This window comes from Terrapene carolina, unplaced genomic scaffold, assembly GCF_002925995.2.
Source record: "Terrapene carolina triunguis isolate 2854851 unplaced genomic scaffold, T_m_triunguis-2.0 Scaffold97, whole genome shotgun sequence".
NCBI lineage: Eukaryota > Metazoa > Chordata > Testudines > Emydidae > Terrapene > Terrapene triunguis.
In genome coordinates, this window is record NW_020664448.1 from 13,215,051 (window position 1) to 13,242,343 (window position 27,293).

Sequence of the window (27,293 nt, forward strand, 5' to 3'; positions counted from 1 at the left end):
ACCCAAGAAATGAGGCTTCCAGCAGTTTTCTTGGAAGATTCTTCCATGTTCTAGTGGTTCTCACTGTCATGATGACATTCCCCCCCGACCTCAAACTTTTTGTTGCACCATAAACTATTCCTCTCCATCCTTTATGTTTGCACCCTTCAGTTACATGGTTATTATCCCCTATAGCAGGGATGGGCAACCTGTGGCCTGTCAGGGTAAGCCCCTGGTGGGCCGCGAGACAGTTTGTTTACATTGACCGTCCGCAGGTATGGCCGCCCACAGCTCCCAGTGGCTGCAGTTTGCCATTCCTGGCCAATGGGAGCTGCGGGAAGCGGTGTAGGCCATGGGGACGTGCATGTTTGGTAACATTTCCGATCCCTTGATTATAAAAATTGAAAGCCAAACAAAGAGATTTATTACCCAGGTGGGGATCCTCCCAGGTGGGGATCCTGGCAGTTTACTAAGGGATGCTTCCTGAAAATGGATCTGTGTGGACACAGGATTGCACCCAGATGGATCCATTTGCAGAATGTAGGCCCAAGGGTGAAATTCACCCTGGTACATTTGTCCAGTGCAAGTCTTATGTACTAATTACTTTTCACCCAAACAACCTAAAGGCCTTTTGTTGGGCTTCTGCACTGAGGCAAATTTCACTCTGACATTGTCAGGCTCTATTTACCAGAGTAAGAGTTTTGGTTGTCAAAGTGCAGAAGTTCATCATCTCAGATTGATTAACAAAGATGGACAGCTGAGTTAAATCATGAATTAAACCAATTTCTTAATCATTAAAAGGGCTGCAAAACTCTAAATATAAAAGTTGTCTATGGCCAGGATCCACAAAGGAATTTAGGTGTTGTGATGCTGAGTATTGCACATTTGCTCTTTTCAAAATTCCCAAAGACAAACTCACCAAACTTGTTAATCAAGGCCTTGATTTGTACACCCACAGTTACCAGCAGATGATTGTAATTGTAGTTGTAGTTAGTGTTTAAAAGCACCTGCCAAAAGGCAGAAGGAAGCCAAGTATAAGTATAAATTTAACCAGTTATGGGGAAACTTTAACTAACTTTGTTCAGTGCTTCCTTTGTTTTGAGCAATAGTATTAAAGAATGTGGTGGTAACTTAGAAAAACAACAGTGTTTACTGAATGGATTAATTTACAAAATATGATCGAGAGATGGGATGCTGTCACGTGTTACCAAGAACTCCTGTCTCCCCAGAAGACTATTCATCATGCATTTGCACCATCTTAAAGCAGACAGGAAACACAACCATGCATGAGATCAATAAAATGACACAGCCCTCCAACATACAGCAGAAGAGAAACTCTTTCTGTTTCTGAGAGCAGAGCAGCATATTTGTAGGGGAGAAAATAAGAGAGGGAGAGAAAGGAGGGGAAAGAATGAGAGAGACAGAGAGAAGAGGAGTGTGATAGGGAGGGACAGAGCACCTTCTCCCCAGTTTACAAGCAGGGAAAGCTATACCCATTCCCCCCATCCTTGGGGAAAAATGCTGCAGCTCCAACTGCTCTGCTCCCCCTCCGGTTAAAGAAACGATGTTTTTTCGGTGGCTGTCCTCCCTCCTCCCTTCCAGAGAAATAGAAGCATCTCCAGCCCCTCTCACCAAGCTAAAATTTCTCTTTGCCCCTGGGAGAATGGATTTTCCTGAGGTCTGTATATGTTGATTCTGTTGTTTTCCCACGAGGCAGGTAAGTGGGATAATGACTTAATGGCGTTTCAACACAAGGTTCCTTAATGGCATTCATAAACTCTGTGTGTGTGGGAGAGAGAGAGAGAGAAGGTGTTCTAGAATGATCCACTGGGAAGAACAAAGATATGTGCTTGATGTGTGACTCTCCTTACACAGACCTCCACCTCACCCTTTTATTCTAGACACAGGACAATATTTTAACATATTACACTAATTCATAGATTCATAGATTCTAGGACTGGAAGGGACCTCGAGAGGTCATCGAGTCCAGTCCCCTGCCCGCATGGCAGGACCAAATACTGTCTAGACCATCCCTGATAGACATTTATCTAACCTACTCTTAAATATCTCCAGAGATGGAGATTCCACAACCTCCCTAGGCAATTTATTCCAGTGTTTAACCACCCTGACATTTAGGAACTTTTTCCTAATGTCCAACCTAGACCTCCCTTGCTGCAGTTTAAGCCCATTGCTTCGTGTTCTATCCTCAGAGGCTAAGGTGAACAAGTTTTCTCCCTCCTCCTTATGACACCCTTTTAGATACCTGAAAACTGCTATCATGTCCCCTCTCAGTCTTCTCTTTTCCAAACTAAACAAACCCAATTCTTTCAGCCTTCCTTCATAGGTCATGTTCTCAAGACCTTTAATCATTCTTGTTGCTCTTCTCTGGACCCTTTCCAATTTCTCCACATCTTTCTTGAAATGCGGTGCCCAGAACTGGACACAATACTCCAGCTGAGGCCTAATAAATGGCTAAAGTGCATGTGGCCTTCAAGTGGCTTGTCCACAGATAAGATACTATAGGTCTCAGCTAGAGGAATTAAGGATGGCATGTAGCTGAAGTGGTAGAGCTACTTTTACACTTGGAGGTCCTAGGTTTAGTCCCCACTGTTGACCCTAGTACTGGTTGTGACACTGAACAGACCCATACATACCAATAAAATCATACCATACTTTCTAACTGTTGCTACTCTCATTCTCATCCTCCTCTCCCACTCCCCTGTACATCATCACATGCAGTATTATGTCTAACTTCATCTGTTAATGCCTAAAAGCAGAAATCTGTCAGTTTGCTGTCTGTTAAATGCCACACATGCACCTGTGGTGCTACATCAATGCTAATAATACACCATGTGTTCCCAGCTATCATTTCTGTAGGTGGAATTCCATCTGGCAGCTCAAATGAGCTATTGGAGTGGAAGGTTTCTCTGTTCTGAATTCCGGTGAGAGCTTTGCAAGCTGTCATCAAGTGGTTAAAAACAATAATAGTAATCACAAAACTGGACATGCTTCTCACTTGTCCAAGAAAACCAGGCAGAATCTGACTAAGGGGCTAAAGATGTGCATGAGAGCAGAATCCCCAAGTGATATAATTGTATTGTAATCAGTGTCTGCTCTGAAAAGCCACTGCCGAGTCCTTGGGAAGTGATCTAAACATTAACCAGATCGTCCACTTGTTTTTGAATGTCTTCAGCTCAGCTGCCTGTGTTTGAGGAAGGAGTGCTACGTGGAGCACAGCCATTTATTTTAGCGTTCCTTACTGGGATCATCCTTTCTGTGTGGTGGTTAAAGGAGAGCTGAGGTCGTGTCCAGGGGCCCCCAGGAAGCTTTCACACCTTCAACTTTAACCTATAACCTAATCCTATAATTGGATCCAATGTGGACAGGTCTTTGTGCCCCTTGGTTTCAGTGAGGCTCTAGGAGTCCACCTTCAGGATCAGGGTCCTAATAAGCTTTAAAGGGAAAATGTGCGATTGATTAGCAACTTGTCCACTTACCTTAGGTAAGATGTCTGAATCCCTGGGCCTGTCTGACAGCATGTTGTACTTAGGAGTACTTACTTGGCTAAGTAAGAACTGCAAGATTTGGCTGTAAGAGCCTTTAGAATCAATCAGGTAAGGCATACAAGGCTGCTGATTATGGGCAACAATTTTGCAACTTTTGGTTTCACAATCAGCTTAATTGGATGAGTTTTGTAAAAATTCCCAGAGACAGTGGAACTCAGTTGTATTTAGAGCTGGTCCAACTATTCATCACTGCGCCTGTTATCAACCTGACAATAAATAACAATAAAGAATCAGCAACAGTCCTTCATGCTTTTCCAGCCTTTTCTTCCCTTCCCACATATACTTCATCAACCTAATCTCCTATTGCAGCCCATTCTACCATAGCAAATGGCAAATGAATATAGAAAGAGTAACTTTTAAATAAAAGCAGGAGAGAGCGTTTTCACAAATTGTCCTTCAGAACAACTGATATCCTTTGTGTCGCTCTGGGTACATTTTAAATAGATATTTTCTTGCTACTATTTTCTGGTCTGTGGGTGTAAAAGAAAAACACTTGTTTTATCTTAAATGTCCTTACTGGGATAAAATTTGCCCCAAAGTCTTACAAGGAACCAGGGGCAGAGATTTAGGAGACCCAAGTTGCATCGCCACTGACAACAGTCTAACCTTGGGCATCATTTCATCTCGCCGTGCCTCAGTTTCCCCACCTGTAAAACGGGGGCGATTACTTCCCCGCTGGTGGGGAGCAGATTGAGGGTCTGGGATAAAAGGCGCTGCTAAGCCTTATAACAGAAACAGCCCCCAAAGCAAACACAAGATTTTCCTCCTAGTGCCTCCTCTGGTGGAGCAGCTGCTCCCCGCCGCTCGGCCTCGCTTGGCACGCTCCGCTCAGGCCCGCGGGAACAAGGAGGGACCCGCGGCGCTGCTCCCTGCCAAAGGGGAAGGGCCCAGCGGGCTGCTGCCCGCAGCGTGACACAGCACACATGGGTTCGCGCTGCGCTCCGCCAGGGCGCCACTCGCGGGGAGAAGGGAGACCCGGCGGAGGCGGAGAGGGGTCCTGGCCCCGCGCTGTGCCTGGGCTGGAGCCATGGGCGGGAGGCAGGGCGCGCTGCGCACGGGGCTGGGCTGCGCCCTGCTGCTGGCCCTCTTCCTGCTGGGCTTCCTGGGAGGTGAGTACGGATCCTCCCGGCCGGGGGACGAGGAGACAGAGTAGGTGGGACCCCAGAGCTCAGGCAGGGATTGAACCGGGGATTTACACACACACACACCCCTACCTATCTCCCCCACCCCAGTACATGGTCTCCTTCACCTCTCCCTCTTCAAATACATGCACCCCTTTCTCCCCCACAGGCACACAACCTCCTAGGCACCCAGCCCTCCTCCACACCCAACTCCCCAGGTACTATTCTATAGACATACCACCACTCCGCACACCATCCTCCACCAGACACAGTCCCCTTTATTATTTCCATCTCCCAAACATTGACCAGGTCTGCACTTTAAACCTGCCTACCCTGTGTGTGTGTGAAGGTTAAGAATAGCACCCGACCAGGGGGGTTTTACTGCTTGTTAGAGGCTTCCTAAATAATCACCTTCCTTAGAGGGTTTCAAAAAAGGTTGTCTTTTCCTTCCATTCCCAGCCACCTGCATGATATGTGTGTGTGTGTGTGTGTGTGTGTGTGTGTGTGTATCACCAAAGTGGCTGAGTGAACTGGCAGCTTCTTAGCAAGGATGATTCAAGAAAAATAGTTTGGAAATTAGAGGGTTGTGCTTTTCCTCCTTGTTTTATTGTAAAAGGTGGGGATGTGGCTTCCATTAGCTGCCATCATAGAGTTTAAGGGCAGAGTAACTCAGGACCTTTGGGTTTTGAAATAAGGGACTGTCAATTGGCAGCTCACAGGTGGGTTGCTGCACTCCTCTGGGAGCCCCATTTACTCCAATGGGGCTTTGCGTGGATGCAGAGGTCTGACTGTACAGTCACTTGCAAAATAGGGCCTAAAAATGCTTAAAACTAATCAGGCTAAACATTAAAAGAATGTGGTTAATCTCAAACAAACAAGCAAACCCAACACTTCTGCCCTTTTTCAAAAGAAACTTTTTTACAGAACACACTTAAGACTACTATTACTGAAAGATGCTAGAGAGAAAGAGTCTCTTTCAGTTTTCCATTGTGCACTTGACATCACTGCTGTGGATTGCCATTTTCATTGAAGTCATTTTCCCTGTTTATGTGGGTTTTCTGCTACAGAGGAGCAACACCACAAAAATTTGCAAGGAATGACAGTATTTGACAATGCAGTATTTGAAGTATCAGAGAGGTAGCCGTGTTAGTCTGGATCTGTCAAAAGCAACAGAGAGTCCTGTGGCACCTTTAAGACTAACAGATGTATTGGAGCATAAGCTTTCGTGGGTGAATACCCACTTGCGTCTGACGAAGTGGGTATTCACCCACGAAAGCGTATACTCCAATACATCTGTTAGTCTTAAAGGTGTCACAGGACTCTCTGTTGCAGTATTTGAAAACACTTTTAACTTTCCCCCTCTCCTCCCTCCTCCCCTGAACACCTAATAACTATTATGGGGCTGGCGGGAGGTCATGGAATCCTAGGCTTTCATCCTGAAAATGCTCATGCACATGCTTCACGTTAAATACCTGAGCAGATTCATTCAGGTAGGGGTCAGTCCCTCTCACTGTTCAGTGAATGTTCACTGTGAATATGATGGGTCTGATTCTCCTCTCATTGTGAACTGCATTCAAGTTACAGGTCTAAAAATGCTAACAGAAGAATCTGGTTAAATGGTATTCTATATTTATCAATGTGTGCTCATATAAATACAGGAGTGACCTGTCACTTCATCATGATCCAGTAACAATAAACATTTTACTTTGTAGTTCCTTTTATATTTTGGGCCACTGTCCAGCAAACACTTAGGAATCTGCTAAAATGTAAGCATGTGAATAGTTCCATTGACTTTAATGGGATTACTTGTGTTTAAAGTTAACCATATGCACAAATACTTGAGCATTGTAGGGGTTGGTAAGTATCAGGCTTTAATGATATTTTTCAGGCTGGTTAATGAAACCCACTAAAAAAACAACTAGCTCAGCAGATGCCTATCAAAATGTGAGACAGAAACTTGTGGCTGAAATGAAAGCAGAAAACATCAAGCAGTTTCTACGGTAAGCTTTATCCTTTTTGGTTTTCAAATAATTATATCAGCCACAAAAGCCATAAGTTGTAACATTAGCCCCATGGAAGAGCATTTGTTGGCTGTGTTTTTATGATATCTTTTATATTTTGGGATTACATGGGTTTGTGCACAATGTTGAGAAAAGTAATAAAACACATGCTCTCATTTTAATGTTTTTTTCCAAGTTGACTTTTTAGAAATTATTGTACTCCAAAGTGTCCTTTCCCCAAAATAGACTGATAAAGCTTGAGAAGTAGAGGGTGTGAGATATATATAAAATATTTCTATTTACACAAGTTAGTTTTTTGTAATATATTTGTTATATAAATGTAGATGTTAAAGGTATACATAGAGTTGCAAGACTGTGTAGACAAAACATATCTACATCCAGACCATTGAAAAATCTATGGTTTGAACAATATGATTTTCTCATTAAAAAATTCATGCTGTTAGTTATGTTGCTTTTATTAAGGTTATCTATTCAGTTCTGTAAGCTCTCTGTTTTTTATACAAAAGCCTTTCCATTATCCGAACTCCAGCTAGTATAACATTTCCCCCCTGAATCTTACATTATTTAAGTCCTAACATCAATAAAGAACTTTGCTTTAGTCTCAAACAGATACCTTAGAAAAGAAAAATGTTTTATGTGTTGCAGATGGACAGCTATTACATGATAAATAATATAGCTAGTGATTCATTAATCTCTGTATCTCAGCACCCAGTGACCCAATTAGCTGGGGTAAAGTAGAAAGCAATTCATCCTGTAGGAATATATTAACCATGGGAGGGGAAAAGAATGCAGTTGAACTGCCTATACAAGTACTCTCTAGTGTACAGGAATTGGATAAAGAACAGGAGTACTTGTGGCACCTTAGAGACTAACAAATTTATTAGAGCATAAGCTTTCGTGGGCTACAACCCACTTCTTCGGATGCACGAAAGCTTATGCTCTAATAAATTTGTTAGTCTCTAAGGTGCCACAAGTACTCCTGTTCTTTTTGCGGATACAGACTAACACGGCTGCTACTCTGAAACCAGGAATTGGATAGTATCCCTTTAAATGGTGTGTGAGCCCTCTAGTGGCCCTCAGTGTCTTCCATGTTTCAGAAGCGAACCAGGACACAACACCCTTGCTGGGGCATGTGTAACTAGATCTTGCATGTTGTGCATAGTTAGTAAACTGGATTATTTGGACCCCACTGTGCTATGTGGTTCCTTCATACTAAGTTTGTTGTATGAAAAGTAAAAAACACATCAGGAGCCTTTACTTCTGTCATGTATTTCACTGGAAATGAAAACAATGACTCTTGCACGTGTTTACTTTTGGATAATGTAATCAAAAATATCCCCAAAAGATAACATAAATCAACGTTGGTTACTAACGTATGTTAATATTCAGCATTTGAGAGTGTGAGGATGCATCTAGGACACCAAACAACTCATGACTAATTTGATTTCTATTTTATTTTATTTTATTTATTTTAAACCTAAGTGCTTTCACTTCTAACATGAATTAGAGCCAATAAAGTACATAGACCTTGTTTTGTTTTTTGGTGCTCACAATAAATTAGAGAGTTGAGAAAGAGAGAGAGAGAGCATACAAAAGTCTAGGACACGTACACACTGAAAACAGTGTGAAATTTCTCAGTAATTATGCTGAAATCTCTGGGCCACAGGGAATTATCAGTATCTAGTCTGCTTGTTTTCATGATGCCAGAACATCTTCTGTACATTTTTGCTAAATCAAACTATAAAGCAGGAACTGCAGAAATTTTTACATTAATTCACTATCCAAAGACTATGTTAATGGTGTTGTAAAAGAAATACAAGATTAAGGCTTCCACATCACACTCTCGTTCCCTCAAGCTATTAAATCTGTCCCCACAGGGTGGAAAAAGCAAAACTTCAACATCAAAAAGCCAGGAAATACAGAGGTACAAGTAATACCTCCCACATCACATAACCTTAACTGTGCACCCATTTGATCACTGCTCTAAGGAGGAGAGTGAGACCACAAGAAAAAACATTAAGGTTCACTTCATATGTATCTTTAAAAATCATTTTAGTATGGGACCAAAATAATTAATATGCAGCATCCATAATTGTACGGTTATTGCATGGAGCCATTAGGGGGCTAAATTAAGGCTGTTTAGGTGCATTTCTATACCTTAACATTTTTGGATTTCTTTTACGTTTAATTTTGACGTCGAAGTTTCTGGCTTTATTTGGGGGGGGGGGTGGAATATTGGCAGGGGTCCAGCTCCCTCCTCCCTCTCAGTTCCCAAACACAGTTTGCTGGAAAATAACAGTTCAGAGTCCAGTTTGCAGACAATTTGGTGGGTTTATTGGGGCTAAACAAGCAAACATATTCCGAAACCCTTCACATCAGTCGGGCTATCTTTATATGCCAATAGAGTTTTCGTTTTTCCCTCCCACAACTACAGTTCTATACACTGATAGAACCCCGTTCTTCTCCTAACCCCTAGCTTTGCACGCCAACGGCGCTTCCTCTCCTCCCCCCTTTTCTTGGCAAACTTAATTATACTTGTAGTGCCCCTCCCCTGGTACCACCCCTACCAATATATGGTCATGTTCCGTTCTGGGAGGTCCTGAGTCTGAGGTCGATAAGACCACTTCTTTTGTACCTGATGGGAGGGGTAAGGAGCGGTGTTTCTTTTGGTCATGGTTACTCTCTTGCAGACTCTGCATGCCCTCCTTACACCCTTCCCTCCCCTCCCCTCCAGCTACTTGGTAACCATTGCAACCCCTTGCTTGATTAGCCCTGTTATCTTCAAGGCTACCAGCTGCAGAGGGTCGGGGTCGGGGGGGAAAGTAAGGTGAGGGTGGTGCAGCCTTGTGCTTTCACTTATATTCCCTTACTTGCTTATTTAGCCTGTTTAAACTAAAAGCAAGACCAAATTATTATTATTTAGTCTCTACCCTATTTACTTTACATTCTCCTAACTGGGAGGATAACCCTAAATTACCGATATGTAACTTATTTTATTTGTGTTTTTTGTTTGGGAATTATAACCCCAGATCCATAAAGGTATTTAGGCACCCAAATCCCAGATTTAGGCACCTATATGTTGGATTTAGGTGCCTAAATCCCAGTTTTGTCTCCACAGTGATCCACAAACCTGCTACCTAAACCTGTAGGCATCTAAATTCACTCTGTGCCTAAGTTTCTGCCTCTAGGCATGCACGCTGTTGCCTCCCTCTAGGCATTCGGCCAACTGTCTCCCACCTAAGCCTTAGAGCAATTCACAAATGGGGGAACACATGCATTCGTCCACCTAATTTGCATGCAGAGCCTAATCTGGTTGGTGTGATTAGTGGCTGCCTCCCCATTCAAAATCTGGCAGGTGGCGGAGTGACCCACCTTATAACTTTTATCCCAGTGATTAGAGCACTTGCCCGGGATATGGGAGACCCAGGTTCAATTCCCTCCTCTGTGCCAGAAGGGGAGAACGGATTTGAGCAGGCTGTCTCTCCCTTCTCAGGAGAGTGCTCTAACCCCTGTGGCAGTTACTCAGAGTGAAAAGCTAAGCTGATTTATTTTAGGGCCTCAGGAAGGATCTCTTTGCATGTTATCCTGCCTCAGGCTTTGGTAACTATGTTGTTGTACCATTCAACGTTTCATCTAAGGGACTTAACCATAACAATTTACTTCTTTCATGTGTTATGAAGATTAGGCTACTTGGACTCATCTGTCAAATGCTTTTCTGAACTCTCTCCTTACCCATGACTTTGTTTTATTTTAGTTCGTTTACAAAGTTTCCTCACCTGGCAGGAACAGAACAGAACCTTCACCTTGCTAAGCAAATTCAAGCCCAGTGGAAGGAATTTGGATTGGATTCAGCAGAGCTGGTTCATTATGATGTCCTCCTTTCCTACCCAAATGAAACTCAGCCCAACTATGTCTCAATTATTGATGATCAAGGGAATGAGGTGATTTTATTTTAGTCAACTGTATGTAGAAGAGCTCTTTAAAGAAACGGGGTCAGGTTCTGCCCCCACTCACACCTGTGCATCTTCATTGTGTTTTATAATCTGATGAAAAGCCTCTATCTTAAAAAGGAAAATTCATTGCTGCTGGGTTATGTCACCCAATTTCTTGGACTAATATTTAGAAATAATTTCTGCCAGGACAGATCAGTGGGGATTGCTTACATCTTACAAACACACAAAAGGAATCTACTGGTTTATTGCACCCTCCTTGTTTCGCTGTGCAGCAAACCAAGCACAAGGCAAGTTTTGTGTATGGCAAAGCCATCCCCACCCCAAGATCGAATACCAATATTTCACTGCTTTTTAGGTACAGTTTTGACAACTCCATATGTTTGTTTGTTTGTTTTTATTTCCTTCTGGATCTCCCCCTCAAAGTGCCTAGTTCACTGAAGTAGACGTAATGATGCATGAATGCATTACATGCCTACCTTCTCTGCAGAATGCAATAGTACAATGCAGGGGCAACATCAGTCATCTAGAATTAAGATTTTGGAAAGAATATGAAATATCAAGTAACCGTGCAAATGAAGTGAAAACTTAGTTTATCCAATTTATTTGTTATAGGAGAGGCACGTAGTACTGCCATTATTAAGGTTGCCCAACACTTCCCATTCTAGGATCTTTTCAGTCACTTACGCCATTACCAAACTGTAACCATTTGAAATTTACCATGCCGGGTGTCTGCCTTATGCTGAATTTTTTTTTTTTTTTTAAATTTCAGCCAAACAAGTACAGCTGTTTCTGAGAATGAGGTTAGGGGAAAATATATTGTTTTGCCCATGTTAAATTCTGATGACCTTTTATCTAAGAAGCTCTGTAGCCCCTGTGCTTTGGAGCAGAGACTTGGAATTTGGCAGGGAGGTTGCCTTTGTGTCAGGGATGTACCTTTTGTTATCCCTGTGAAAAATCTATCCACATTTGGTCAAGTTGTAAACCTCTGAAGAACTGGGGTTTGCACATGATCAGTAGCTACTTGGTAGAGCTAATTCCCTTAAGATTCTGTATGCACTGAGCATGCTCCAGTCTAGGGCTGAGCAGGAGTTTCCAGGACTCTGGGCTGCTGCAGTCTGGGCACCGGGACTGAGAGTAGGGCAGCTGTCCCCCCTGTGCTCACAGGGGTCCCTCTGCTGATATCCCAACAGTGGAAAAAAGAAAGCCACTTGAATGGAATGCAGAGAGGACAAGAGCCAGACTAGGGCAGGGAGAGGAGATTGGGAAAAGGAGCCTGTGGGGGTGGAGAAAATTGGAACTAGGAGCTAAGGTGGGGGGTGACTGAGATGGGGAGCTGCTGGTGCGGAAGACTGGGAGTGGTAACAAGTGAGGTGGGATAGCTCAGTGGTTTGAGCATTGGCCTGCTAAGCCCAGGGTTGTGAGTTCAATCCTTGAGGGGGCCATTTAGGGATCGGGGGCAAAAATCTGTCTGCTTTGAGCAGGGGGTTGGACTAGATGACCTCCTGAGGTCCCTTCCAACCCAGATATTCTATGATTCTAAGACAGCATAAACAAGGAACCAGGGTGTGGGAGAAGCACTGGGCAAGGAGACTGGGATAATTAGGGAAGGGAAGACTGGGAGTGTAGGGAGACTGGGATGGAAAGTCCAAAGGGGGGAGACTAGAAGTGGCTGGCATGGAAATGGGGATTGAAATGAGAAACCTTCAGAGTGGAAACTGGGACTGGCTAGGTGAGGAGAATGGGACTGGGATGAGGTGCCTGGATGGGGAAGAGGCAGGACTAGGACAGGTATAGGGTGAGGGGCAGAAGGGGTGAAGTTTGGGGTGAATGGTCAGGACAGTGTATGCCCATTGGAGCACTATCACCTCCAAGCTATGAAATTACACACACAAAAAATACATTAAAAGAACATTATTATGGTTGGAGAGTCAAGCACTGAAAAATTAGGAAATACCAGAATTAAGATTGCCTGTGTATCCTTAATTCAGCCCCCTAATGCATATGTATTATGATACAGACTTTAATTACATGATCACATGTTATCTAGCATTTCCTAACTTTTCAGTGCTTGACTCTGCAACCTTAGTATGTGCACATGCAAACCCCACTGTTCTGCCAAGTGGACAACCAGTCCCCAAAAAATTCATCCTGATAAATTCCTGTACTTGTTTGTTTGTTTGTTTTATTTAAATAAAATCTTCACCGAACCCCTTGTAATATTAGTTATTATTTGTAAGTGTTTATTGATTTTATTTTACATAATAATGATCAGATCCAAAATAAAAGCTCATCCTGCCACCCTGACTCACATTGAGTAGTATCTTACTGTGTGAGTAAGAGTGGCATGAGCACTAAAGATATGGGACCATTTTGGGTCGTAACAAAAGGTACTGTACCTAATCAGAGAGTAGATCATCTACTGAAGTAGTAGGAAAGGAGCAATAGTCTTAAGTAGGAGTAACCACTAAATTACAAAAAGTCTCCATAATAATAGGGACAAACTAGGTGTCTATAATTATCACCCCTTTTCAGCACTCTTCAGTTATTCCTCTGTTTTGATTCCGGTAGTGATTCATTAAACCTTACACCCACACAAATATCTATCTATCTGTCTGCCTGTCTTCCTCCTCTTGTTCAGTTATGAAGTTCTAACTATGTATCCCTCTCTCACTTTGTTATACATGATTTCTTTTTTTGATAATTTTTTTTATATAAAATGGCACACTGTTCTTAATAACTAAATTTAGTGCACAGAATTGTGCCAAGACTTCACTGAGCTTACCCAGAGGAAGAATCTGACCCAAAGCTTTTACTAAAGTAACTGTTTGTTTGTTCTTCTTGGGTCTTTCGGTAGATTTTCAATACATCGTTGTTTGAGACGCCCCCTCAGGGATATGAAAACATTACTGGTGTGCTGCCACCATATAATGCTTTTTCAGCTCAAGGAGTGCCAGAGGTATGAAAACAATTCTTATGGGTCCTGATGGTTGAAATCATATTTTGGGAAAGAGTTACCTTTCCTGTATTGTTCTGACTTCTTAACATATTTTTGCAGTGATCTCAGGTGACAATACTGAAGTTCATTATGCTATAGCCTAAGGGATGGCGACAGTATGTACTGGACAGAGTAAAGTCTAGAAGTTACCCATTTAACAAAAATGCTCTAAAATTGTTTAAATCAGATATTACTATTTCTAGTTAGAAAGATACTTCAGGGAGAGGTTAAGGCTTATATGGTTCCTTCTAATGGGGAAACCTAAGAGATGGGGTGGGGGGAAGTAGTCTGAAGTTTATCTGCTTTCATCATTAAGAGTAAACCTTCTTGTTTGTTATAAATCTGAAGTTCTGAAAGATCACACTCTCTAAAGTTAATCTGATTGATTCTTCTATGATGGATAATTCCAGACAACATTCACCACACGTCACATCACATGAGTGGGCAAAAATAAGTAAAATAGGAAGTCTAAGGGACAATCAATGAGTTATCTTAAGTGCCTATACACAAATGCAAGAAGCCTGGGAAACAAGCAGGGAGAGCTGGAAGTCCTGGCACAGTCAGGGAACTATGATGTGATTGGAATAACAGAGACTTGGTGGGATAACTCACATGACTGGAGTACTATCATGGATGGATATAAACTGTTCAGGAAGGACAGGCAGGGCAGAAAAGGTGGGGGAGTTGCGTTGTATGTAAGAGAGGAGTATGACTGCTCAGAGCTCCGGTATGAAACTGCAGAAAAACCTGAGTGTCTCTGGATAAAGTTGAGAAGTGTGAGCAACAAGGGTGATGTCGTGGTCGGAGTCTGCTATAGACCACCAGACCAGGGGGATGAGGTGGACGAGGCTTTCTTCTGGCAACTAGCAGAAGTTGCTAGATCGCAGGCCCTGGTTCTCATGGGAGACTTTAATCACCCTGATATCTGCTGGGAGAGCAATACAGCGGTGCACAGACAATCCAGGAAGTTTTTGGAAAGTGTAGGGGACAATTTCCTGGTGCAAGTGCTGGAGGAACCAACTAGGGGCAGAGCTTTTCTTGACCTGCTGTTCACAAACAGGGAAGAATTAGTAGAGGAAGCAAAAGTGGATGGGAACCTGGGAGGCAGTGACCATGAGACGGTCGAGTTCAGGATCCTGACACAAGGAAGAAAGGAGAGCAGCAGAATACAGACCCTGGACTTCAGAAAAGCAGACTTTGACTCCCTCAGGGAACTGATGGGCAGGATCCCCTGGGAGAATAACATGAAGGGCAAAGGGGTCCAGGAGAGCTGGCTGTATTTTAAAGAATCCTTATTGCGGTTGCAGGAACAAACCATCCCTATGTGTAGAAAGAATAGTAAATATGGCAGGCGACCAGCTTGGCTAAACAGTGAAATCCTTGCTGATCTTAAACGCAAAAAAGAAGCTTACAAGAAGTGGAAGATTGGACAAATGACCAGGGAGGAGTATAAAAATATTGCTCAGGCATGCAGGAGTGAAATCAGGAAGGCCAAATCACACTTGGAGTTGCAGCTAGCAAGAGATGTTAAGAGTAACAAGAAGGGTTTCTTCAGGTATGTTAGCAACAAGAAGAAAGTCAAGGAAAGTGTGGGCCCCTTACTGAATGAGGGAGGCAACCTAGTGACCGAGGATGTGGAAAAAGCTAATGTACTCAATGATTTTTTTGCCTCTGTCTTCACAAACAAGGTCAGCTCCCAGACTGCTGCACTGGGCAGCACAATATGGGGAGAAGGTGACCAGCCCTCTGTGGAGAAAGAAGTGGTTCGGGACTATTTAGAAAAACTGGACGTGCACAAGTCCATGGGGCTGGATGCGCTGCATCCGAGGGTGCTAAAGGAGTTGGCGGATGAGATTGCAGAGCCATTAGCTATTATTTTTGAAAACTCATGGCGATTGGGGGAGGTCCCGGATGACTGGAAAAAGGCTAATATAGTGCCCATCTTTAAAAAAGGGAAGAAGGAGGATCCGGGGAACTACAGGCCAGTCAGCCTCACCTCAGTACCTGGAAAAATCATGGAGCAGGTCCTCAAGGAATCAATTATGAAGCACTTAGAGGAAAGGAAAGTGATCAGGAACAGTCAGCATGGATTCACCAAAGGGAAGTCGTGCCTGACTAACCTAATTGCCTTCTATGATGAGATAACTGGCTCTATGGATGAGGGGAAAGCAGTGGATGTGTTATTCCTTGACTTTAGCAAAGCTTTTGATACGGTCTCCCACAGTATTCTTGCCGCCAAGTTAAAGAAGTATGGGCTGCATGAATGGACTGTAAGGTGGATAGAAAGCTGGCTAGATCGTCGGGCTCAACGGGTAGTGATCAATGGCTCCATGTCTAGTTGGCAGCCAGTTTCAAGCGGAGTGCCCCAAGGGTCGCTCCTGGGGCCGGTTTTGTTTAATATCTTTATTAATGATCTGGAGGATGGTTTGGACTGCACTCTCAGCAAGTTTGCCGATGACACTAAACTAGGAGGCGTGGTAGATACACTAGAGGGTAGGGATCAGATACAGAGGGACCTAGACAAATTAGAGGATTGGGCCAAAAGAAACCTGATGAGGTTCAACAGGGGTAAGTGCAGAGTCCTGCACTTAGGACGGAAGAATCCCATGCACAGCTACAGACTAGGGACCGAATGGCTAGGTAGCAGTTCTGAAGAAAAGGACCTACGGGTCACAGTGGACGAGAAGCTGGATATGAGTCAACAGTGTGCTCTTGTTGCCAGGAAGGCTAACGGCATTTTGGGCTGTATAAGTAGGGGCATTGCCAGCAGATCGAGGGACGTGATCGTTCCCCTTTATTCGACATTGGTGAGGCCTCATCTGGAGTACTGTGTCCAGTTTTGGGCCCCACACTACAAGAAGGATGTGGAAAAATTGGAAAGAGTATAGCGGAGGGCAACAAAAATGATTAGGGGTCTGGAGCGCATGACTTATGAGGAGAGGCTGAGGGAACTGGGATTGTTTAGTCTCCAGAAAAGAAGAATGAGGGGGGATTTGATAGCAGCCTACAACTACCTGAAGGGGGGTTCCAAAGAGGATGGAACTCGGCTGTTCTCAATGGTGGCAGATGACAGAACAAGGAGCAATGGTCTCAAGTTGCAGTGGGGGAGGTCTAGGTTGGATATTAGGAAACACTATTTCACTAGGAGGGTGGTGAAGCACTGGAATGCGTTACCTAGGGAGGTGGTGGAGTCTCCTTCCTTGGAGGTTTTTAAGACCCGGCTTGACAAAGCCCTGGCTGGGATGATTTAGTTGGGAATTGGTCCTGCTTTGAGCAGGGGGTTGGACTAGATGACCTCCTGAGGTCCCTTCCAACCCTGATATTCTATGATTCTATGATTCTACCTATTGTGCAGCCACATGTTAGGAATAGCGCTCTTTTCTTTACTCATGCCATAAACAGCTCGCACATGCTTTGCCAGAAGAACAATCCAGTGTTGTAGTTTTCAACATCAGATAATGAGGATGCTTCTAAACATGGGATTATATAGAGAGTTCATCAATAAAACAAGCCTTTCTAAAAAAATAATTTGGGAGAGTTTTGCCATTAATTTCACTGGGAGCCGGATCAAGCCTGTAGAACTGCAAATATTGGGTACTATATAACAGATGTTCAATAAATAAAGTTGCATGATTCTCAAAACAGATATTTTATAACAGTTATGACCGTATAATTTTTAGTTTCTAGCCTTCTTTCTTCCTTGGATAGGCAGATCTGGTGTACGTGAACTATGGCCGCACAGAAGATTTTTTCAAACTAGAGCGAGAGATCGGAATTAATTGTACTGGAAAGATTGTCATTGCCAGATATGGGAAAATCTTCAGAGGAAACAAAGTGAGTGTTGTGGGGTTGTTTTGTTGTTGTTGTTCATTTGTTTGTTTCTCTCTCTCTCAAATCATAATTAGATTAGTAAATTAAAGGTCTGAGGCTCCTTACATTGGCATCAATAGGAGTGTTGCTATTGATGTCAGTGCGGGCCAGATTAAGCATTAAACCCTTGCTTCAGAAGCCAGAAGTTCCTTCCAAAGAGAAATTTTATTCTTTATTTTACTGTAAACCAGAACATGTGAGTGCCGGGAGCCAGTTCTGATCCAAAAATCATGTATGCTTATCATGTGTATTAACAGGGACTTGCAAAACAGTAAAGTGAGATGGCTGTATTGGAGTACTGAAACTTTGACTGAGATGAATGCAAACTTCTCAGAAGGGGCTTGCAAGAGTTTAGTTTAGGGGATTTAATAGCCCATACAACCAGTAAACACTACTGCCTTTTTCAGCCATAGATCTCAAAGCATTTTCAAGAGGTAGGTGTCATTATCCCATTTTGACAGCTGGAGAAACTGAGTCACAGAGGTTAAATAACTTGTCTAAGGTCATACAGCAAATCTGGCTATGCTGGGAACAGAACCTGGTTCTCCTGATTCAGTCTTATGCCCAGTGCTTGAGGTCATGCTGCACTTTGACATACACTTCCCTTGGGTCAATGATTCCAGCTCTGCCACATGAGAGTTCTGAAGTGTCTCCCAATTGGTGGCGTGTTGCAGAGCCCTTAGCCAAATACAAACATTTTGACATTTCTTAAAACATATAATTTTGCAGGTTAAAAATGCCATATTAGCTGGAGCCAAAGGCATTATTCTGTATTCAGACCCTGCTGACTACTGCGCCCCTGGAGTAGATCCTTATCCAAATGGCTGGAACCTTCCTGGAGGTGGAGTCCAGCGTGGGAATGTGTTAAATCTGAATGGGGCAGGAGATCCTCTCACGCCAGGTTATCCAGCAAAAGGTGAGTGACAGATTTGTAGCTCTAAACATCTGACACTTGCTGGTATCGAAAAGGGTCTTGTCACTAGCAATTAAACTGTGTTTCGTACCCATGCAAAAAGACTTGCTGTTTAAGAGAATTTCCAACAAGAGTTTATTTTCCTAGTGTGGAGCAGGTTCTATCTGCACATCATTCCAACTGGCCTTTCTCAAGCAAAAACAGTTGCCAGCCAATATCTCTCTGCATATGATCCAAGCTTTATAGCACTTGTAAATCAAGATGTGGATAGGCCAGGCAGTAGATATGAGTTAGGATTTATTGAGATTTGCAAGGAACTATGTTTCTCAAGAGGACTAGTTGAAACTGGATTATAGCCTACCATCATAGAGGAGTAATAACCTTGCTTGGATGTATATTTCTTTGCTGATCATAAATGCCAGGTAGAAAAACACTGCAAACTTCTGTTTATATGGAGTGAAAGTTCTGCATTAAAACTAGCAGTAGCCACTGGAGTCAGTGGGACTAATCCCTGATGTGTGACAAGATGCTGGATGACTGTAGGGATCAGTATACATTGATCCTAGATGTGACTGTGGGACTCTTCATTGTTACAAAAACAACTCAACTTAAAAGGCAAGCTGATGAGGACAGCAAAATTTGATATTCCAATATATTCTTGGTTTCTCAGAATACACCTTCAGGTCTGAAGTTGATGAGGGAGTGGGAATTCCCAAAATCCCAGTTCATCCCATTGGATATCATGATGCAGAAATATTATTACGGTAGGTAAGCTTCAATCCTTTGTACTTGGCTTCGGTATTCGTGTGCACACTGCAAAAAGCCTTTTTTGCATTAAAAGATAGTAAAACTGATGCCCTTTTTTATTGCTTTTGTGTGTTACACGCAGACACACATAATAGTAGCAACATATGCTACAGAAATACAAACCGCTGTTGGCTCTGAAAACAACGAGGAGTCCTTGTGGCACCTTAGAGACTAACACATTTATTTGGGCATAAGCTTTCGTGGGCTAGAACCCACTTCATAGTCTTTTACTGAAAAACAAAGTGGAGCACAAGTGTATTCTCTAGATGTGCCACAGAAGAGAGATAAGACCAGGAATTTATTTTATTAGTTTCTCTGCTTTAACTCAACGCTCATTTTAGCTTACGAAATTTCTAAGCACTTTAATAGAGTTTATGCTAATTTACGGGCCCTCTTAACAAACAGTAAATGGTTGCACATACAGTTTGTGCAACACAATCTTTTAGAGCTTTGTAATCCTTCCTCACACTCATTTTCAGGTGTGCTGTTCCACTGGGGAGACTTCTACTGTTAGCAAATTGGCCAACTGTGTTTGTCTTGGTTTTCACTTAACAGCATCCTGGGAGGACCTGCAGCACCAGACAATAGCTGGAGGGGAAACCTCAATGTGTCTTACAACATTGGGCCTGGATTTGCAGGCAGCTATTCTATAAGGTCTGTTTGAGCACTTTTGCCTATTTATTGAACACCGCAAAACCAAACACAACCTTTCAGAGTAGGATTCTGAGAAATATTACATCTTGGAGCTTAGAGGAGAAACTAACTTCCTTCTGAAATAGGCAGTATGATTGGATGAGGATCTTTAGGGTTTAAAGATAAAATGTTAAAACAATGGGCCTGCTCAGTGACAATGGGAACACTGCCATTGACTTCAACAGGCATTGAACGAGGCCATGTATATCTCCCTTCTCAGCTCTTGTATTACATTTTCTTGACACTTTCAAAATTTAGCATTGGTCAACAGTAACTAGCCTTTTTATTAACTTTTTTCCACTGTCAAGTGAAAAGTAAATGTTTAAAACCTTTCTCTTTCTGGGCTCTTTTCTTCCCTTCTGTTTCTGAAGACCAAGGTGACAAATTGGTAATCTATGGTGGTGGAAGAGCAGAGCACAACTTCTGCAGTGGGTCTCTTGCCTTCACCTTTTCCCTAGTCCCATGGAAGCCTTCTATGAGAATTCCTTGGAGTTAAAGCTATGGAGTATGGGCGTGGCTGGGGCCCAGAGATCAGCTGCTCTCCAAAGTTTCTAGCCTTTCTGGTTGCAAAGAAAATCTTGGAAATGTGAACCCAAGAAGGGAAATAAAAAGAACCCAAAACATATTACTTTTAAAAATCTGCTCATATTTTTGGGGCTGTGACTCATATTTTTGAATGCTCGGGGTTTGCAATATTGTGTTTGCTCTTTATGCTTCACTCAGCTTGTATAGTGAAACAAAACTGGTCAATTTCATTTTTTGGCTCTCTGGCACTGGCAGAGAGGGTCACAAACTATGGGCCAAGGAGCTGATAGTCTGCACAGAGCTGCTCTGGTCACATGGTGATGCTTCCTCCTCCTAGCTTCCAGCCACTAAACTGCATTAAATGAAGCTAAAAAATGCATTACTATGGTAATGTGCCATGTAAGCAGTGGCTGTCATTGACTGACAAAGGGACAGTACTCCATTGCCAGTGGGACAGGACGTGGTTTGAAAGATCATGAACAGGAGGGCATAATGATGTGCTTTTTCCAACACTGCAAGGACATGTTCAAATTTAAAAAATTGAAGTCTTAATTGGATTTTTTTCATGCGTGTGTTAAAACTTACTGAAGATTTAGAAAACATGCAAACAAAAATGTCGACAGAACAAATTTGACACTTGAGATAAAGGGGACTGTAAAGGATCCAAGCAAGGGGAAGCCAAAACAAAGTAATAAAACAAATGTCCCCTTTAAGAAGGTCTCAGGGAAGGATCAGTCTTAACAAAGTTCATAAGGGCCCTTACTGCGGGGCCCTGGTTCAGAGCTCCTGAACTGAGTCAGCAAATAAAGTCTCGGGGCCTGGTCATGCTAGTCCCCAAGATCCTGAGAGAAAGACCACCAACCATTGTAATCTGCATGCCTCCTCCTCCTCCTTCCCCTTACGTTTTATGACAAAGCAGACTCACTTGTTGAGTCTATGACTGCCAAGCACTGGACATCACAGCTAATTCAAGAATATTGCTTTATTTTTTAATAGGGCTTTATTTTCCTGATGCTCTTACTAGGCATTGCAGTGAGAATTTTGACTTTAAGGCCTCTAAGTTTTTCATATAAATACCCCCTTTTGATGATACACTCTTCACACTCCCAAAGGAGATAATCAGTTGTTTTCTGGATCTTGCATATCCCACATAATCCATCTTTATGTTTGTTAGAAACCAATTACTAGCTAAGCCACAATGGCCAGTTAAAGTTCTAAATAGAGCCACTTTGCTCTTTCTCTCAGGGCCGTGGAGTATATCAGCATTTTCAACTCTTGGGAATATTTCATGGAATCTTTTCCCCTCCATTTCTTTTCCCGTATTTCCTGCCATTCCTCTCTTAAACTCATTTTTAATTAGATTTTTAAATTCCAGTTTTCTTAAAGGGATTGCCAAATCAACTTACTGGTGTTTGACAGCATTTTTTGCCACTTTGTCTGCCAGCTCAGTGCCTAATATCCCTACATGCACTGGGTCCATGCTATTACTGTGCTTACACCCAAGTGTGTCAAATCAGTTAACAGTAATATTTCATTAGCTATATCATTTCCGCTCTCTGAAGCTGCATGCCTTCTAGTTTCCTCCTCCTGTTTAAATAGCCCAGGTTAGGGCAGAGGGAGCCTGGAATATACCCAGACTTGCTTCAGCTATAAGCGCCAGACTGTTCCTTAAGGGAGTAGTACCCCTGCTAGAGGGACAAAGGCCTAGATCCATAAGATATTTAGGCACTTACCTCCCATTGAAATCAGTGGGAGTTAGGCACCTAAATACCTTTGAGGATCTGATCCAAAATGTTTTGAGCACACTGGAGAGCAATAAACTGTATAATGAGAGAAAAACCAATATTAAAATGAACAGAACATGTATTAGGTTGCTAATCACATTTCTTGAGGACTTACTTATTCATAGGATTTTTGACATCCTAACCTACTTGACAGTGTCCTTTTTAGTCAGTTCTTGGAAAAGCTCCCATGGTTTCACTATACTACAAGCTCAGGGCACTGATCCTGCAAGCACTTGTGCACCAGAGTAAACTTTATGGATGGGAGTAGTCCTCTTTAGTCCAGTGGGATTATTACATGTTTAACTCTTTGCAGGCTCAAGGCCTTGGGCTTAGCTTCCCTTCTGGGCAAAAATCCATTAGTTGTGCTGAAGAAGGTATTGGTTTTGACAGCTAGAGAGCTTTACCATTGAGAAAATAACTTCAAATGAGACCCTGTTGGATTTTTGCCCAGGGCAGACAAATGTGTGTTTTGTTTCACAAAGAGAGAGAGGACTGAACATTCCCTGTCTTTTACAGAGTTCCTAATAGATGAATGATTTTTTTAATGGTCTGGCAAAGCTTGATCACTTTGATCTGCTGTCTTAATGTTCTTGGAGAAATACTCAATTTATTCAAAGGTTTTCACCGTTCAGTTGTTTCATGCAATTTTAATGACTGTTTCTCCAGTTACCATTTAATCAGACTTACGCATCATATTTCTACAAAGGAAAGAAGCAAGTTCTTATGAGATTTTTAAAAACATATTCCCTTATTAAATATTGTCCAATCATTTGGGTCAAAATTTAATATACGTTCAGTTATTACTTTTTGTTTTTAGTGTGATCTGTTGGCCTGCTGTTAATCTACCCCATCTTAAAAGTATTGCAAGGAGATATTATTGGCATGACTCCCTTTGAAACCATTGTAACAAATTTCATAAAGAACTTTGAAAGTCTAGGAATTCATGTGTTTGGTGGAATTTTTCTTGTCATCCTTCAGTTTCAAATAAAAATAAGGAACTAGCACAGCCCTGGTATAGATCCTGTAAAATGATAATCATTTGCCATGTATAAGTAATTTCATTCATAGATTGTAAAACAGTTTATTCTAGAGATAAGGTTTCATTATTCCTGTTATACAGATGGGGAAGTTGAGATGTTAGCCAAGGTCAAATAGCAAGTCGCTGGGAATTGGTTGACCAGTGTTGCTGGATTATAATCTTAAAGCTTTAAAGATAAAATTGTACACATGGACTGTATTCTCAACTTTTATAGTTTAAGTTTCAATCAGTGTTTTCTTGATAGTTTGACCATGGTAACTAGTCCTTTAATTAACTTTCTTAAATTTCGCCATCAAGAGAATCGTAAATATCTAAACACATTTTTTCTTACCTTGGCCTTATTCATTCCTCTCTGCAAAAACTCCATTTATTTTGGGGAACTAAAATACAATTCATCCCCTCTACAACCCAACCCTTTTGTGGGTGCTAATCCAACCTCATTCCACTACGGTGTTTAAATGGCTATTGCAGAAGTACACGGGCTTGTTCTAACTGTGTTTGTAAAACATGTTTAAAATTGGTTCATCTATCACTGTTCCAACCCTAGTAAATGCCTCCTCAAGTCATGGATAACTACTTCATTTTGCTTGTGTTTCAGAAAGGTCAGAATGCATGTCCACACTCACAACAAAATAACACGAATTTACAATGTTATTGGCACTATCAGTGGAGCGGAGGAACCAGGTGACCTTTTTGCATTTGGTGAAGATGTTCTTAGGTGGCATGAGGTTTAACTTTTCAGAGATAATCAGATAAAATTTGGAACTGGAAAAGACTTACTAGGTCATCTTGTCCCTCCCATCACAATGTTCCCCCAAGAGATCTGTAAGTGGTACACAGATGAGAATGCTACAATAAACAGCTCACTGGGACAGGCTTGCGCGAGACATCTCATTTTCTATAGGGTCTCTAGCACATCATTCATACAGTCTTACACCAGCATATTCTAGTGCAACACAAAGTATAATGGACTAGTCATGAGCTGAACAAAGTACTGGATCCCACAACATCCTGAACTTTGGAGATTCAAGATATGAACCAAGGTCTAGATCCACATTTCTCAGCTGCTTGTATCTTTATAGTGGCTTAAATTGAAACCCTGGACACAAACTTTGGGGTGGTTGGTATTTGATTTTGTGTTCTGATTTGAATTCTGTATCTGGGTTCCATCTCAAGATCACAGAGTCTAAAATTGCTCAAATCATCATTGAGCAGACAGATCCAGGTAATTTTATTCTAACAGTGGTTCCAAGATAAGGGATGAAAAGATTCTTAAAACAAGTCTATGTAGGTACAAAGGTTGTAAACTGGGGGGGGGAATTAAAAAAACATTTTTGTGTCAGATTGTAAACTGCAACAAGATCAGTAGGGCTGATAGGCTGGGCTTTTTAAAAACAATGAAATTAGTTTTCATTGTGGTTTGGGAAGGTGGGGAATGAGGTTAAAGGGAAAGACTGGATTATAGGTACCCCAAGTGTATTCTGAATTAAAGACTGATTCTGTATCTTTGTTTCCAGACAGATATATTATTCTGGGAGGACACAGAGACTCCTGGGTATTTGGTGGGATTGATCCAACCACTGGCGCAGCTGTTCTTCAAGAAGTTGCTCGGAGTTTCGGCAAAATGATGATGGAAGGTAACTTATTCATTGTAAATGGAGAAGGTGAAACACAAGGTCTATGAAAAACACTATTTTGAGAAATTAAGTGGAATTTACCAATAAGCAAATGCATAGACTTTGTTTTCCCTCTGCATAGGGTTGAATTTCACATAATAGGTATTGCAGCTTCTTATATGTGTGTGCACATGCATGTGAGTGAGGAACTGGGGGAGCTCCTAAACATACATATCTGCAATGAGCTTAACATCACATATGATGTGAGTTGGTTGAATTTCTGCTCTCCTTGCCTGTATAACGTTATGTGCTCGGAGATTTTTGCCTTTACAATAAAAATATTGCAGTGGATGTGCTGATCTGCAGAATTTGGGGTGACAAATTTTCACTGATACATATTATACATCATTTTCCATGATGTACTAATTTTTATTTAAGTGACTCAGAATTCTAATAGAATTTTTCTCTTTAAGTCAAATTTAACTGTGTGATTACAGGTTGGAGACCTAAAAGAACTATTATTTTTGCTAGCTGGGATGCAGAAGAATTTGGACTATTAGGTTCCACAGAATGGGCTGAGGTAAATAAAGAATAGTACAAAAGCATGACTGATGAAGATGTGTGGGCCTATGTCTGCCTATATGGCCCTCATCCTGCTATGGAGTCTATGTGGACAGACCCCATTTAAATTAATGGAGCTCCATGCATATTCAGGGGGATCTGTCTATACAGAGCCCTTTGTAGGATCGGGGTGCAGTTGTTTGCAGCACAGCAGGATCTTAATGGGAGCTCCTGGACACTACCCTAATATAAATGCTAACTAACTAATAATGATGGTCTGCGTGCACTAGCTCCTCATAAGATTTAAAAACTACAGGACTGTCGGCTTTGAATCAAATACACTAAGGAAGAGTATGGTAAGTTGCTGTCCTGCTTGAAAATCTGTTTCTTCAACCAACAAAATGGCCTCCACAAATTGAGAGTCAGAGGGGCCAGACATCTTTTTGTGGATGGCTTTTGCCTCCTGTGGGTCCCAGAGGTTTGGGTGCTGGACCCATGGCTAATTCAGTTGTGGGAGCCCTGACCGCCTGACTCTGAGTTTCCCCATATCTCTCCATCAGAGAGGGGAATCTATGGAGTTTTCCTCCCACTTCTCTCTTCATGGGGGTTCACGATGAGTGAGGTAATCTGGGCCTCAGTTCTTATGCTGCAAGTGGATTGGTCACCCCTACTAAGAAATGTAGGACTTAATCAAAATTTATCTTAACTCACTGACAAACCGAGGTTAAAATTAGAGTGGAAAATTTTCTCCATTGGAAAATGTTGGTTTGTTGAAATCAAAAACGATGGGCAGGGAAAATTTTGATTTTGATGAAATTTCATTTTGAAACAATTTGTTTAGAGACATTTTGATTTTTTTTTTTGTTTCAAAATAACTTTTCATTAAAAAAACCTATATTATATTTTATGCTGCTGTATAGCATTTAAATTCATGTGCCTACATTCATAGAATCATAGAAATGTACGGCTGGCAGGGACCTCCAGGGGTTATCTTCTAAGTCCCTCCCCCTGCGCTGACATTGGAACAAAACCAAAAACTACAAAATACTGTGACAAATGAAAATGGAAAATGTTTATTCCTAATGTCCAAAGGAATCCTGTTTTCCTGCTTGATGGCAAATTTGAGGTTCCCACTGCCCTTGAACTTCTCTCACAAGTATATTCTCCAATATACAACTGAAATAGACTTGCCTGCCCATTCTGCTTAATGCAGAGGAAGTTTGGTCACTAACAAGAAAACCAAAATTAAAGTGTAACACCGGTTGACTTGAGGAAAACTAAACTTTGTGGAGTAAATATTCATCCCAACTAAACTCCAGTAGTAAGAAGCATAAAAACTCATAGCTAACAGGACTGAGCTCCAGTGAATGTAAAACGTTTAAAAAACACCAATTCTCATCAAGCATGTCTGTTTCTACAGGAGTATAATGGAATTTCTTTTTGTGAATCATTGTCCTAAGGTACTTTTGGTTTGATAATTTAATACCCAGTTATCCATTGTTCACCCAATGGCAGAATCATACTGAATCTCTGGACCCTAACAACCTCTCAGACTTTAGCCCCAGTGTCTCTAGTTTATTGCCTTTTAGCTTCATTTTGGTGCCATCTATTCCCTCCCTCTGAATCCTGGATTAGACTCTGACTCTAGAGATGCTAGTCAATGCTCACATTAAAGGTCCTCTGCAGTTATTTACCTGGACAATCTTTCATCCACTAAGTCTTGAGGAAAATTAACCCTTTGCTCATTAGGTGAGGGTTGTGAACACAATATCTGAAAATGTATCAGTGCCCCCTAGTTATGGAAACATCTGTTCATAAATGAAGTGATTCATTCAAATCAAGAGGCTAGT

The 27,293-nt window shown here is 41.9% G+C and overlaps 1 protein-coding gene and 1 long non-coding RNA gene across 3 annotated transcripts in view; one reads left to right on the plus strand and one right to left on the minus strand.

Moving 5' to 3' along the window:
• The window catches only part of LOC113406480, a 41,030-nt gene that overhangs the window by 2,074 nt on the left and 11,663 nt on the right, over positions 1 to 27,293 (minus strand). For both annotated transcript variants that reach the window (XR_003369780.2, XR_003369781.1), the window contains exons 3-4: positions 6,139 to 6,261; positions 3,477 to 3,751 (exon numbers count right to left, since the gene is read on the minus strand). This is a non-coding gene — a long non-coding RNA (uncharacterized LOC113406480). The remainder of the gene's footprint in view (positions 1 to 3,476; positions 3,752 to 6,138; positions 6,262 to 27,293) is intronic.
• LOC112117311 (N-acetylated-alpha-linked acidic dipeptidase 2-like) overlaps positions 4,396 to 27,293 on the plus strand; it is a 46,270-nt gene continuing 23,372 nt past the window's right edge. Inside the window, 11 exon segments of the mRNA XM_026651649.1 lie at positions 4,396 to 4,654; positions 6,555 to 6,666; positions 10,442 to 10,628; positions 13,495 to 13,596; positions 17,344 to 17,469; positions 18,235 to 18,421; positions 19,089 to 19,182; positions 19,781 to 19,879; positions 23,865 to 23,950; positions 24,784 to 24,903; positions 25,380 to 25,476. Of these exon segments, the coding sequence (XP_026507434.1) occupies positions 4,573 to 4,654; positions 6,555 to 6,666; positions 10,442 to 10,628; positions 13,495 to 13,596; positions 17,344 to 17,469; positions 18,235 to 18,421; positions 19,089 to 19,182; positions 19,781 to 19,879; positions 23,865 to 23,950; positions 24,784 to 24,903; positions 25,380 to 25,476 (1,292 nt within the window). The 5' untranslated portion in view covers positions 4,396 to 4,572.